Source organism: Falco naumanni, chromosome 16, assembly GCF_017639655.2.
Source record: "Falco naumanni isolate bFalNau1 chromosome 16, bFalNau1.pat, whole genome shotgun sequence".
NCBI lineage: Eukaryota > Metazoa > Chordata > Aves > Falconiformes > Falconidae > Falco > Falco naumanni.
This window is the reverse complement of record NC_054069.1, coordinates 2163118-2178409: the sequence shown is the minus strand read 5'-3', so window position 1 is coordinate 2178409 and position 15292 is coordinate 2163118. Positions and strand designations below refer to the sequence as shown.

At 44.7% G+C, this 15292-nt stretch overlaps 1 protein-coding gene across 1 annotated transcript in view; it reads left to right on the top strand.

Annotated features, from left to right (window-relative positions):
• PKNOX2 (PBX/knotted 1 homeobox 2) overlaps positions 1-14943 on the top strand; it is a 90610-nt gene extending 75667 nt beyond the window's left edge. The window contains exons 7-13 of the mRNA XM_040616282.1: positions 1381-1569; positions 7933-8065; positions 8153-8250; positions 10153-10272; positions 12039-12115; positions 12488-12666; positions 13430-14943. Of these exons, the coding sequence (XP_040472216.1) occupies positions 1381-1569; positions 7933-8065; positions 8153-8250; positions 10153-10272; positions 12039-12115; positions 12488-12666; positions 13430-13677 (1044 nt within the window). The 3' untranslated portion in view covers positions 13678-14943. The remainder of the gene's footprint in view (positions 1-1380; positions 1570-7932; positions 8066-8152; positions 8251-10152; positions 10273-12038; positions 12116-12487; positions 12667-13429) is intronic.
• The last annotated feature ends 349 nt before the right edge of the window (positions 14944-15292 follow it).

Here is a 15292-nt window from a genome sequence, read left to right as displayed (position 1 = left end):
TGTCCCTTTTTTTTTTTTTTTTGATTATTTTTTTGCATGTTTTCTTTTTGTAACGCCGTCAGTTCCCTGGAAATCAGTGATGGCAAAGCAGGGATGAAAAGGCCAGCGGCATTAGCTATCATTAGAATAAGAGTCATGTATTCCTCACCGCCGAGATGCACATAATTAGAAATTAGAAAAAGGTCAGATCTCACCATTATCAACTCAATCAGCTGCCGAGTGCCACACAGTCAATTAATTCAGCATCTGTATTTTTTACAACCCCGCGCACGTACGCCGTCCGACTGTAACTCTTTATCCGGACAGATATACGACGCAGCGGAGCAGGGACATAAAATGAGACCCTAAGCAAATGAGCTGAGATAATTGAGAGATTTATTTTTTATACATATATGTGTCAGGTCTTCTTGCCTTTGCCCTTGAATATTGACTTTCATGGCCGTTGAGCCCTGGGAGGATGCGGAGAGCCAGGGCGCGATGCCTCTACCTTGCACTTTGCCTGCGCCAACTGGGAAGGAGGACAAGAAAGTAGGGGAAAAAAAAGCCCAAAAAGGCCAAAAAAATTTTTTTCAAAAGGATTTTTCCAGCCACAACCCCTCATCGCCGTCGTTTGCCAACCAAAAATTCACTTTCTCTGTCGTGGAGCCACCACCTGAGTTTGGCCCTGGATTTTTCGGGATGCTTCCCAACCGTGACGACTCGCAGTTTGTAAAGATGACCACTAAAATTTGCAAGTTAAAAACACCCTTTGAAATGCAAAGACGCTTTGTTACATAAAACCAGATTTATTGCCCCAGAGTGAATAGCTGAAATTTTATATATTATGCAAGATTTCAAACAGCGGCTGTAAAACTTAAGGTTTCAGCTTGGCGAGAGGAATGTTTTATGTGTAAATTTTTTAACGTTTATGGGGTACGTTTTAATGAGGCCCAGGCTTTGCACTGGCAACAGCTCACGGCAGAGCTGCAGCCCTGTAATCTTGTTAGAAGAAGTGGTCTCCAGAGAATAACCAAACACTTCTCAACATCCAGGGCTTTGGCTCGGAATTTTTTTTTTTTGGGCACGGGGAGCAATTCCCTTGAAGGCGACGGGGAATTTTGTGATTTTTTTACCTCTTGGTGTTCCAGAGGAATGATTGATGGGGAGGGAAAAGAAATGTGGAGGTGCAGAGGGATGGGTTCTGGGACGGGGTTGGGGCAAGAATATTGATTTTTTTTGGCTTTTGTTGGTGTGTTGAGCAAGGAAATGCATTGAATTCTACCGCAGGGATCGTTTCCAGGTTAGATTTTGGGTAAGAATATTGATTTTTGGGTGGTTTTTTTTTCGGATGAGTCGAGGAAAAAGAGTATTTTAACTTTGCCATTGTGTGCTCTTGCACAGATGGTGAAGGCGATCCAGGTGCTGCGCATCCACCTTCTGGAGCTGGAGAAGGTCAACGAGTTGTGCAAGGACTTTTGCAACCGCTACATCACCTGCCTCAAAACCAAGATGCACAGTGACAACCTACTCAGGAACGACCTGGGGGGGCCCTACTCCCCCAACCCCTCCTCCATTAGCCTCCACCCCCAGGTAACACCTTAAAAATGCCTCAAAACCCACCGCTGTTGCATGTTGGCCAATGGATGAGTTGGGTCAACAAGGCTTGAGGGTCTGTAACTCTTGTGGAAATTCATCAAAAGCCTCCCCAGTTGAGGAAAATAACTTTAAAACAACCTGTTATCTTGTTCGTGCGGTGCAGTAAGTGGTGCTGCAACAATCGTTTGGCTTTTTTTTAATTTTTTTTCATGGGTTTGGCAGAGCTACAGCCCCAATGTTTTGTGTCTCTCCAAAAGGGAGAGGTGAGGAATTCTCCCAAAGTCTTACGTTGCAGCAGTGAAATTTGGGAGGGAGGAATTTCAGAAGCCGTGCAAGTGCGTGGGAAAATGGGCAGGAAATTTGCATTTTTTTCATGAAAAAAATACTATTTGTTGGCAGGAGGGACAGAAACACCGTGATTTTCTTTACTACTTCCTCTCTCCCTGTTCTTGTCTTCATTTCAAAGCAGCTCAACAGATTTTTGGGTCTCGGATAACCCTTTTTGGCTTCACAGCACCTTTTTTTGCCCTGACACATCCTGCAGTTCTTCCCCAGCATGATCGACATTCCCACCTTGGGTTATTTTTTTTTTCATGATTTGGTTTTTAGCTAGGAGAAGACGACATTTGGTGCCTCAAGCATAGTGGGAAAGTACAAGGAGATGCCCAAGAATTGTAGAAATATCAGCTGGAGTGGCCAACCCAAGCTGCATCTTGGTGGCTTTTGGGGCAGAATAATGGATTTAATAATATTTGGGAAAAAAGTTGCCCATGGGTTGGAGTTTTCCTGTGCATTTACAGTGCAGGGAATAAATGCTGGTTGGTTGCATCCCGGAAAACTTCCTTGATGCAATATTGTGTGTCCCTTGGGGATTTCTCTCTCTCTCAGATGCTCTGTTTTTTTGGTGGGGGGAAATGAAATTTGGGGTTGCACGATCCCACCAGAAATAACTCCAGCCAACCTGAAATAACCCAAGGAGCTCTTGGGGTTCCCTCGCAAAAGGGTGCAGGTGGTGGTGGCTTTTTAGGGCTATTCAGGGCGGTTTTAGAGTGGTGGAAAGGAAAAGAATTGTCATTTTTGGCAGCTTGGCTCCAAGTGTTGCAGAGTTTGAAGCTCCCAACATGATGCTTGTGGCATAGGGAGGGAAAAGCCACCCCCCCCCCAAGTTTTATTTCTTGTTTGGGTTTCCTGAAAGCACCAAACCACTTAATAATTGATCTAAAACCCCCCATCCTCTCTCTATTTTCTAATAATCTCTAGAAATGGACTTATTATCCCTTCGCTGCTTTATGGTAGCATTCCTTATGATCAAAATTAGCAAGACACTTGCATAAAAGAGAACAATAATTGCTCAACGAGCATCTCGTTTGTAATTTATTAGTTTCTATTATTGTGCGTCACCATGGCAACAGCTCGCATCCCGGGTGATGAGAGAGATGTTAGATATGAGCCGACGAAGCTCCCGGTCCCAGCAAATGGAGATGCATGGTTTTTATCAGTAATTTTCATGAAAATAATAAGTGAGGGAGTTAATGAGATGGAAAGCCGTCCTGTGGCTATTGTGATTTTTTTCCCCCTCTTTTCCTTTTTTTTTTTTTTTTTTTTTTTTTTAAAGTGTTGATCTAATTAGAATGCATCGGTCAGGAAAAGTAATGAGGATTTAGTGCCTCACAAAGAGGTGGGGATCGTATCAGAAAATTAGCACAAGTCTTTGGAAAATAATCAAGCCCATGGAGAGGCTCTGAGTGCCTCTGATTCCTGCAAACCCGGAGCTGCCGATGTTTCCCTTCCGGGCAAGACTTGAAAGTTGAATAATTCAAGTGAGGATTTGGAGGCAGTTGCTACATGAATGGGAACGTGCCCAGGAAAGACCCAACTGGAGGGGAAACGCTTCCTCGACAACGAGGGGATTTCAGCAGGCAATGGGAGCCAAACCGCTCATGGTGATAGACCAGGAGCCACCATCTCATCTGGCTTTTGGATGCCAATGACACCAGGGACGACACAATGTCACATTTTTGTCTAATTATCCAACTAAGCAATGTCAGTGCTCGAGTGCTTCAACTTACTGAGTATACTTGAGTTTTTCATGGATGAAGCTTAAAAAAAAAAAAGGGTGGAAATACTCTGTATCCATCAGCTTGAGTTTTAAGGGCTGGTGATGCTCTGGAGAACTGCAGAATCACGGGATCGCTGTTTAAAATCTGGCAAGTGGGAAGATTTTGCTGATTATTGTCCTGTTAAACTCATGCTGAGAGCAGGTAAAACAGCAAAGGAGCCACTAATTTAGGATTTATTTTTTTTTTTATATCTACGTCATGGAAATGTGATTAATACCAATGAACAAGATTTATCAGAAAATAGGTTTTCTCAGGGTATGAGAGGGGAGTCAATCATTTTGCAAGGAGATACACCAGCTTGGTCATGCAAGTAGAATATTATTTTTTTTTGCCAAATATTTCCCCGTGGGACAGCCTACACAAAAAATTATGGATACACAATAACAAGGATGTCGACCAAAACAGAGAAAACAATGTCTGGACCTGTCAAAATATCACTGTGGGAGAAGCGTGGTTGGATTTCCCTGTTGTTTCTGAAAAGGATGGCCTGTGGCTTGGCGTTATTTGTGCCTTGTAAGATGAGAAATGCAAGAATTTGTGGAAATGCAAAAATGCCTGGAGGTGATGGAAAGATGAGAGAGCACCCAAACAGATGTTTTGACTGTTGCTGAAATCTTCCCACGTCGCCGAGTCTAGAGATGACTCCTGGTGTTGGCCAAGTTTGGGTGAAACGTTGGGTTTTATCCTGTGCGGTGAGCCGGTCCCGAACCTTCGTTGCCTCGTTGACATCTTTCTGCCCCGCTTTCTCCATCGCTTTCTCATTTTGGGTTTCGTCTGGTTTTGTGGAGAAGTTTTAGCCTCTTTGGCCAGCTCATCCACCGAGCGATTCCCCTTCTTCCATTTTTCTTGGTGTTTTTTCACTTGGCTTCATTCCCCTCCCTTGAGTCCTCGTTGGACCCTTGTTAACTCCCTTTAATGAATATTTTCCATTTTTTTCAGGCAGGGATGGGAGAGTGGCAGTGCTTGTTGCGTGGCGGGGGAAGCCAATTTAAACCAGTGTTTAAAGTGGATCAGTTCAACTTTCCCTTGACATCAACGTGGTCCTCACTGCTCTCTGGTTGACTTGCAAGACAAAGCCCATTGCAAAGCCGGTCACACTGGGAACCACAGCACTGCCAGGGACCTTTAAATTGGATTAAATCTTGCATTTTTCAGCTCTCATTTCAAGGGAGAACTGCAGCAGATGGGCAGTGGGCATTTTCAAACTGAGCGTTTTCAGGACAGAGTTTCATCTTCTTGAATTCCTTCGGTCTTGCTGGTGGTTGGAAACTCATGGTTGGGTTGGCCTGACTTGATGCAGTACTGGTCTGTGTAGATTTTAATGTATCCAAGTTTGCCCTGGGGACAAGCTTGCACTTCTCTGTTACTGAAAGCCAGCTTTTTTCTTATCTCCATCCATCCACCCACCCCCGAAGGAGCCTTTTGATTCTTCTCACATGAGTTTGAGTTTGGCCAGCTCTTCCTCAGCCACCTCACGGGTTTCCTTTTTCTCCGGCTAACCCCCATTTTCCCCAGCTTTACTTGAGCGCAAAGAAATTTCACCAAGTTAGGATGAGACGGAAATTTTTGTGCCTGTATGCCACTCAGAAATAAATTGCTGTTTCATAAAACCCAAGGGGATGAACATCAGCTGGAGTAGCGGCTGAATTTTAGCACTTATTTACACTTGGGCACATGGTCTTTGACACTTGCTTTATTGTAAGAAGGGTTTTTTTGTGCCACACAATATGTACCAGGTCTTTTTCTTCATTAAAGTGACTTTTAATTCGGAGAAATCGCCTTTTGCCATAGGGCTGTGGGAGGTCAGTGCTGAGATGTGGATCTGCAGAGACACCTAGTGATGCGGTTTTTTACACTCAGGTTTCAGAATTGCCAGAAACATTTCGATTTCTTTGAAGTCCTAAAATATAAAATATTTTCCACTGCAGCAAAATCACAAGCATAATATAATTTGGCTGACATTTGCGATCCAAGGCAATTAGTATGTAAAATATATTTTTAAAATCTTCTTGGAGACACCTATATTTATTTTAAGGCAGAACCATCACGTCCATTGGGTACCCTTGGTTTCACAGTGCTGTTGCAGAAGCAGCAGCAATTTCTTTCATATTTTTTTCTAATAATTACCAATAATCTGGCTTTTTGGACACCACTTAGCTGGTGTTTCAGGACAGTTTTCCTCTAATTTCCAAAAAAATGCGGATTTTGCCACCAAAAAATGCTGTTGAAAATGGTTTTGACTGGTACATATTGAGGAAACGGCAGTTTCTTGTCCCATATTCCAGTACCCCACATTCCTTCTTCCCAATGCACTTCCAAAAGTGGTCTCCTGGATGCCCTTCTTTTGGAGGAATCATGGAAAAACAAGGCAGGAGAGAGAAGCTGGAGGTCTTCAGGCTGGTCCAAATCTCTGGTTGCCCCTGGCTGTATCTGGCTGCTTTTTGAGGTTCTCCAAGGACCACGTTTGGGTTTATATGAATATTTCCACCGTGTTTGTTAGCCAGATGTTTAGCAAAAGCCAAGTCCAAGTGCATGCAAAAGCAACTTGAATTTTTGCTTTCTGTCTGCTAAGAAATCCTCATTTTTCAAAATGAAAACCATTTCCCCCAAAAGGCTGGAGATAGGGAAGGGATATTAAAAAAAAAAAGTATGAGTGTTTTACAGTCATATTCGCTTTTTTTTTTAACGTAGCTATGAAAAGAAATGTCTGGGAGGCGAAGCAAAAATTCACAGCAATTATAGCAAAATTTCCAGATAAATAATATTCAGATCACCAGTGGAGAGGACAAAAATAACACGTGGCAGAGGCGTCAGCTGCAACGTTTTGTGCTCAGCATCGCGGGTGGGAAAAATTCAGCGAGGAATTTTAATAGCAAAAGCACGCAGGGAAATCAGAGTTTATTCAGAACCAGGCACAGGCAAATCGGTGGTGGCTTATATTTAAAAAAAAAAAAAAGGAAAAGGAAAAAAAAAAAAGAACAAAAATGACATTTACCCCCCCCCCCCCCGCCCCCAGCAATGAGAAATGCATTGATGTGGACACAAGGGTTCCCTGACTCCCCGCTGAACTATGCATCCACGTCATCTCTTGATATATAAATGATTGATTTCTGTGTTCAAATTACTCTCTCTATAGTTTTATTGCAAGGAAAAGAGGAGCTATGGCTTTCTCCACCCTGACCCCCTTGCAGGGTCACCCTTTCCAGTGTTGTTGCATGGTGATAGTCCACAGAAATTCTCTTTTCTTAAACCAAGTAAGAGCTTTTTTGAGGAAATGCATCAAAATTAAGAGAAATCTAATTGAGAGGTGAAAAAAGCCCCTTGTTGACATTTTGTTCAACAGTTGAGAACCAGCTGGATACCAGGGAAGTGACGCAGAATGGGAAGATGGAGAGAAAAGGGGGAAAAATATTTTTTATTGCAAGAAACAAGTGCAGGTTTATTTCCATTACAGCTGGGCGAATTAGAGATGCATCGTTATCTTGGGCTTATTTTGAAATGACAATTTTATAAATATTATTTGCAAAATCCTGCCCATCTGGGAGGTTGCGGTACATCGCCCTGTATTCCCCCATATCCTCACCCTTCCCTTCCCAAAATGTTGCATTAATACTCAAATAATCCTTAAATCTGAGCTTTTTCCAATTCCAATTGCGTGCAAGAGCTGCTTCGGAGCCGGGGTTGATAATAAGATTACAGCTTTTGGCTAAAAAAGTGCCCAGTTTTGCAAGAAGTTAGCATCAAACTGCAAGGAATGATATCAAATGGGGTGATATTATTATTAATTTCATCATTTTACTATTATTCTAGTAAGACGAAACCGTGGTGCTTGCTGTGGCTTTTAGCAAATGCTGCATCATCCAGTTCCAGTAGAAGCACCAAAAAAATAGAAATTTATGGAAAGAAGAAGAAGACTGAAGAAATTCTGTCTTGTCTGTTGTGCTCTTTTCCCCCCACCTTTTTTCCTGATGGGAAATAGTGGCTGCACAGAGAGGATGAGTTTGGGGAAGATGCTAAGTGGGAACTTTGCAAAGCGCAAATCCTTATTTTTCCATCTTTTTTTTTTTTTGCCATTGTGATGAACTGAAAACCCCCTTTTTCTGCAGTTTTGCCTGTTGAACCACCTGGGGGGAAAAAAAAAAGGGTGAATTTATCGGAGGGGGAAAATCACACCCTTGCAGGTCCCCTCTGCGTGTGAAATTTCAAGGGGGTAATTTTTATTTTTTTTTTCTCTCAGGAGATGCTGCAGAGCTCCCCCGCGGCGCTGCCGCCCGCCTCCAACCCACCGCCGGGCATCGTCGTGCCGGCGGCCGCGCTGCCACCAAGCAACTTGGCCATGAGCGCCAGCAGCGGCTCGCCCGCCGTGCCAGGTAGGGACCGCAGCGGGGCCGGCGCGGGAGCGGCGTGGGAATGGGGGGGGGGAGGTTGCCACCCCCCATGAGCATCTTTTTCCATAGGTGGAGCCTTGTACCAGCCCGTGACCATGGTCACGTCGCAAGGGCAGGTCCTCGCCCAAGCCATCGCCCCCGGCGCCCTACAGATCCCCAATGCCCAGGTGAGACCGTCCCGCCTCACGCTGCCGTTTGACGCGATGTTTTGCGCGGCTGCAGCCAGCAAAACCTGTCATTTCGCCATAAATTCAACCCTTGGAGTATCCTAAATTTTTAATTAGCAAGAAAAGTTGATTAAATCCATCTGCCAGGTGCCTTTGGGGTACCTAGCGAATTATAGCAACAACCTAAGAAATTGCAGCAATATTATCGATATCTTACATGGTATTATAATATATGCATTATACACAGCATATAATTATTGTATTATATTATTTATAGTATATTATACCATAATGTATTATATTATGCCATATTACATTCTATTTTGTTCTGTTCTGTTCTATTCCATTGCATTCCATTCTATTCTATTCTATTCTATTCTGTTCTTATTCTATTCTATGCTATTCTAATTCTATTCTATTCTAATTCTAATTCTAATTCTATTCTATTCTATTCTATTCTAATTCTATTCTATTCTAATTCTAATTCCATTCTATTCTAATTCTATTCCAATTCTATTCTAATTCTATTCTATATATTATTGCTGTTATATTATGGGTCTGGGATCACTGGCATTCCCGGTCCAGTATAGCAATCACAGTGCTCAGGGGAAAGGCTCATTTTTTTTCATTGCTTTATGGATTTGGGGGTATTTTTTAGCCTTTTGCTCCTTTTTTCATTCCTTTATTTTGTCATTGCAGTTGACTATGAGGGGTTTCCCTGCGTGGCTGCATTTTTGCAATAAGGAGACAATTTGGGGTAGAAATGGATTTATAAGCACAACTTGCTACCCCTGTTGAGTGCGTTGCCTGTGGTCTCTTACAAACCCCCATTTGCCCAGAATTTGGGCAAAAAACCACTGATTTCTGCTTACGCTGCATATCAGCAAAAATCCTCCCATGCAAATTTTTTTTCTGAAATGCCCCAATTTAATTGCAGAAGCATCTTAAACAAAACAAAAATTTAAAATGGCATTTTGGAAATGCGTGGCACCTCCCTAGCAATTTTATTGCCTGTGTGATGCTTTTTTAAATTTCTTTCTTTAATATCTCTTTGTCACGGGCTTAAATCTCTTGCAGCAAAACCCTGCGTGGTGGGAAAAACACGCTCGCAGGGAATATCAGGGCAGGGAGAGAGCCCTGGACAAGCACCTCCGGATGCTCTTCCCGTGCCGCCGGCATGATTTATTCAGCCGGAGCCCAGGGGAATCACAGGGACCTGCTGGCCTGATGTTTAATTCATCCAGAAGTGTTTTGATGAAGAGCTGGGGAAAAAAAAAAAAAAATTTAAAAAATCCCTTTTTAACTCAAGCGCTGAGATTTCTGCTCAGCTCCTGCATCCTCATTAAAACTTCTCTTGCAGCAAGATACTTATTTGGGGGGGGGGGGGAGGGAAATTTTCGCTCAATGGGCATGTTTCTCCTGGTGGTGGGAATCAGCTGGGTGAGGAATGCGGGTTTGCAAGGGGTTAATGAGTGGGGGCTTTTAACCTCAGGTTGAAAAAGTCATCTTGTTTGGGGGGGGGGGGGGTTGTTAAGTTGTTTTTTTAACGTGGAAGTGTTTTTAACTGCACATGGAGAAGGGTCTGGCTTCGTCACCACGGTCCCCAACCGTGTCAGTACCATCACAGGGAGAAAAAAACCCAGTGCCCTTCGCAAAGCAACAAAACGGAGCTATTAAATAGAGATCCTGGGGAGAAATGTGGATTTAATGCAAATTTTTTTGGAAAAATGAGTTTTGGGTGCTCCCTACCAGTGTATAGTTTTTGCACCTGCCCCACACCCGTTTAGGGTTGGTTTTGCTCATTTTTGGGGGTGGTTTTGCTCATTTTGGTTTCCTCGTTGGGTTGGTTTTGCCCATCGCTGTTTTCAGCTCATTTCCCCCCCTGTTCCTCCACCCTGGCAGGTGAACCTGGATCTCACCTCCCTCCTTGATGGTGAGGACAAGAAGTCCAAGAACAAGCGGGGCGTCCTGCCCAAACATGCCACCAACATCATGCGCTCATGGCTCTTCCAGCATCTCATGGTGAGCATCGCCAGAAAGCTGGGGGGGAAAAAAAGGCAAAAACCCCAGAAACTTAACAAATCAAGGTGGTGGTTTGTCTGAATCTATATTCAGAGGCACCAAGTGGCTTTGCTTTTATTTTGGGAGTATTTTGGGCAGGACCGTTTTCGCTGCAGGTGGTAAGAATATTCCTTTAATGCATGAAGAAGCCAAGAAAACTAGAGGGGGACTTCCACAGATTTTTTGCAGATGGATCATAGAGCATTTTTTTACACTTAACAGCTCCTAAATACCCTTTTCTAGCAAGCTGGAGGGTGAAAGCTGCCCTGCAGGTATGGTTGTGGTGCATCAGCCATCAGGTGAAACGCAGAAGCGCAAAATCGCCCCGTTTTTGGGGATGGAGATGTAGGCAGGCAGCGGGAGCGGGGAGGACACGACCGGGATATTTCCATGCAAGGAGACTCCTCTCCCATCAGCAGGGCTGAAAGAAGGGCAGAAAGCTAAAACCCCCTCTCTTTTCCCTGCATAATTTGGCCAAGAAATCACTTTGATCATGGGTTGCAGAGAGTTGCCCGAGGGTCTCCAAGAAGGTGGGAGACCCCCCAAGGTAGCAGCAAGATGGAAAAACACAGCTTCAAGGAGCAACTTGGAAAAAAACATGAGCCAGGACATGGAGCAGCCCCTGGCTGGGAACTTCCCAGCTTTTTTTATGGGAAATTTTGGATTTATTGCATTGAGGACAAGAGCATTGCTGTGCTGGGCCATCATCCCAAGGCACATCATGCATCTCCCGTGCTTTTGGAGGGCTGAACTGCAGAGCTGCAAACAGAAAAAGGATTTAGCAGACCAGAAACCGAGAAGCAATTTTCTGCTGTCTGCCAGGAGAACCCCGTGGTCTAAGATTTCCAAAACTCGATCAAAAAACTACCAGAAATTGTTCTTCTACTGGATGGTTGGACCTCTGCTCTCAGCCTGGTCCTCATGGGCAGCAGATGCTTGGGCTTCCCCATGAGATTTCTCCCTCTGGCATCATACGTGATGTGGTTTTTAACTTAATAGCATTGATGCTCATCATTTTATTGGGTTTAGGGTTTGTAGTGCTAGCAGGAGGAACGCTGGAAATAATATGCCAAAAATGGGGGATATTTTTGCCCCAAAAAGTTATTTTTACCACTTTGGCATCCCTGAGGCCCCCGTGGGATGGGAGTCTCCGGCGTGCCGTGACTTTGGGGGGTTTCATTAAGGAGATCACACTATTTTGTGGGCACAGCTGGAAAAAAAAAAAGTCAGGTGAATCAACACTGGCGCTGGCTTGGGGCTCAGAAAAATGACACTTGGGGCTGGTTGGATAATAATTTCATTTTTGGGGTTGGACCGAGTGTTGTGGTGCGGTTGGGAGGAGGCTGTTGAGACTTTGAGTGCTGGTAGTCTCCCAGTGCGGATGTTTCAGGGTGTTTATTGATGCATCTGACCAGGAGCGTTGCGGGTCACATCGGGTTTTGAAACCCAAATGCAACCTTTACCAACAACCATTATTAGAAAATCACTGAATAAAAAAATAAATATATATTTTCCTTCAAGGAAAAGCCTTTGGAAAGCCCTAAAGACACAGGAGAAACCATGACGCTCTCAGATGCCACCCTTCAGCCTTGCATCTTGTAAATGCAAGAATCCACCAAATTATAAATTAAAAAAGGGAGGAGTTAATTTATTTTTTTTCACCTGGGGCTGCCGTTTTGCACACAGATGTCACTTTGCTGCCCAGTCTCTCTTTTTTTTTTTCCTAGCATCCCTACCCCACAGAGGATGAGAAGAGGCAAATTGCGGCTCAAACCAACCTGACCCTCTTGCAAGTCAACAACTGGTGAGCGCATCCGCAGCCCGTGCAGTCGCCTTGCTGGTTTTAGAAATTTTTTCATGCTCCTTCGGTGATATATAATGCTTTTTTGGGAGTGACCCGAGCAGTTAGGGATGATTGCTGGGAGATGGGCTCATGCATTAATTGACGGCGCTCGTGTGCAATGTCTCAGTGCCCTCTCCTGGCAAATCCAATATGCAGCAGCCTCCAACTCGGCTGGAAAAATTAATGCAATGGTGTAACAGACAAATAGGGTAAAAAACCAGCTTTTTGGACCGTGTAGCCGCTTTTTTAGATAGCAGCTCATTGAATTGTTACAATATCTGTTGCTTTAACTCCAGCTGGGTGTAATGAATGGTCTCTCTTTTCCCTGGAAAGGTTCATAAACGCCCGGCGGCGCATCTTGCAGCCAATGCTCGACGCCAGCAACCCAGACCCAGCCCCCAAAGCCAAGAAAATCAAATCTCAGCACCGGCCCACCCAGCGGTTCTGGCCCAACTCCATCGCCGCCGGAGTCCTGCAGCAGCAGGGTGGCAATTCGGGGACAAATCCTGACGGTAAGGAAAAACCCCAACAGCCTCTGCCCTTCCTGGATGGGGAGGCGATGCATTAATTCATGGCCTTAATGGATAATTAAGTATTTCTAGAGCCCTTTATACCCCTGTGGGGAAAAAAAAACATGCTGAAGAGGCGGCTCATGCAAGAAGGTCCTCCCAGTTGGCCATCACAAGGGTGCTGGTGCTGGGGCACTGGCAGCTTTGTGGCATAGGGACAGCCCTCAAGGATCACCCACTGCGGGGTATCCCGTGGGACATCTCCTGAGGGGGTGAAGGGGGGCGATGGGGAGACGAGACAACGTGAAAAAAAGACGGAAGGATGGAGATGAGAGGATAGATGAGACAAGGTGGGAAGAGAGAAGTTGAAGGGAGGATGAACAGAGAACAGATGATGGAAAGGAGTGGAGAAGATGAAGGGTTGAAGACCGTAGACATGAGCATGGACTAGACAAGATCACAAGAGAGAAGGCTGAGAAGAGAAGGTGGAATTAGGAAGAAGATGAAGAGAAGATCTGCCCAACCGATTTGGGCATCTACCTGATCAAAAAGGAAGGGGTCCTGTTATTTAATGAAGATACATTAGCTAAAAAAATTAAGGCTTGCACCTTGGGGAGCAGTTGGGGCAGGTGGGACACCCTACAGGGCGCTCTGTCTAGGTGCAGCGTCCCACCTGGGTTACTCTGGGTTTATGCACTTTTTTGTCCTTCTCACATTAGCTGGGCAATCCTCATTTCTCTGTATTTTTTTTTTTTTTTTATTTCAGGCTCACTCAGCATGGACAACCTGCAGCCCCTCTCGTCAGCCACAGCCACCATGGCCATGCAGCAGGCCATGCTGGCAGCCCACGACGACTCCCTCGATGGCACTGAGGAAGAGGAGGAGGATGAGGAGGACGAGGACGAGATGGAGGAGGAGGAAGAAGAGGAGGAAGAGCTGGAGGAAGAGCCTGGTGGCCTCCCAGCAGCACCCGGCACTGACCTCGGCTTGGACCACAGTGACTCGCTGGAATAACTCCTCCTGCACCTCCCCAAATCATTGACAGCACCGGAAACAAAATTCCCCCCAAAATGCCAAAAAAATTGGCAAGAACAGCAACAAAATTGGTGAAAAAGAAGCAAATTGGAGGCATTGGCGGATGCCCCGGCTGCCCACAGGAGCGCGGGGACCACCATGTCGGCACGTGGCAGTGAAGGACACATGTTTACAAGGCACATATTGTGGCCAGATTAATTTTTTTTCAGGTTTTCTTCTTAATTTTCCCTTTTCCCCTTCATTTTTGGTAAGAGAAAGCATTTTTAGGGGAAGCCGTTTTCCCCACGCGATGCTGGGATGCTGTTGGGCGACAGTAGGTTTTCACCGTGGGCCACCACGTCAATCACTTGGATTTCTTGGTGCAAAAAAAACCCAACAAAAAAACCAAACTAACAACCAACTGCAACTCCAGGACCTATGCTTTTTGGGGTTTTCCCCCAAAAAGAAAAATATTGGCACGTGGGGGAAAAAAACCCCAACATATCGGCGAGTGCAAATTCTGCTTCAGGTTGGATCTGAGGAGGGTTTGGTGCTCTTGACCCACCGGATTGCCCAGACCTCCCCTGTGCTGCTGCCGTTTGGTGACTGCGGATGCAACTATCTGGAAAAGGGAGGAAATTCCCCCAAATCCTTTTTAATTTATGTGCTAAAAACCCAATGAATCTGGGAAAAAAAAAAAAAAAACCAACCCACCCCATCCTTAAGGACTGAGACTGGATGCAGCGTTGGGGCAGAAGCTGCTGGGAGCGAGAATTTTCCGCAGTGTTTTGGCATCGGGTCAGGCAAAAATGGGGAAAAAATGGGGTTAAAAAAAAAAAAAAAAAAAAAAAAGCAGATTTTTCACCCAACATTGAATGGTGACCCCCCCCAAGATTCAACCAGGTGGAAGGAAATTCAATAATGTTTCTGGAACGATGGTGTCTCCCTGATGCCGTCCACCCTGGTGGGAAAATGTTGGAGTTTTACCCCAAACAAGCCACGGGGAAGGGCGGCTTTGCCAAAAAAACCCAATGTATTTTGGATTTTTTTTAAAATGCTAGCAAAAGGGCAAATCTCACCTTCAAACGTGGTGTGGGGGGAAAGGCAAAAGCAAACCCAGGCGACACAGGGCGAAAATAATAAAGGAATTTTCTTCTGCAGGTTCCGCCTGTAAACGCAGGTTTCTGTAAGAAGGATTTTTTTCCCCTTTGTTTTTTTTTTTTTTTTTTGGCGGCTTTTTGCTGGTTTTGTCCTTTTGGTTTTTTGGCTCTTGAAGAGTTGAGACAAAAACAAAAAACAAAACAAAAACAAACCACAAAAAGCATCTGGGGGCAAAAAAACCACCCGAGTGATGCAATGGGCAGAAAAGCCTATTTTTCAATACTGATCTGGCGTGAATGTAATCTGTAATTTCATAAAGGATTCATTGTAATTTAGTATTAATTCATGGCCATTTATTATAAAGTGCTACGAGATGAGGTTTCGCAGCTGTATTTTATTAGCAGCTTCTTCCTGTGAGTGGAGAAGCCCCAAAATGGGCAAAATTCCCCTCAAATAGGAGAATCGGCCCCAAAATGAGCGAATTGACACAAATCTGCACTTGAGTGATGGGGCA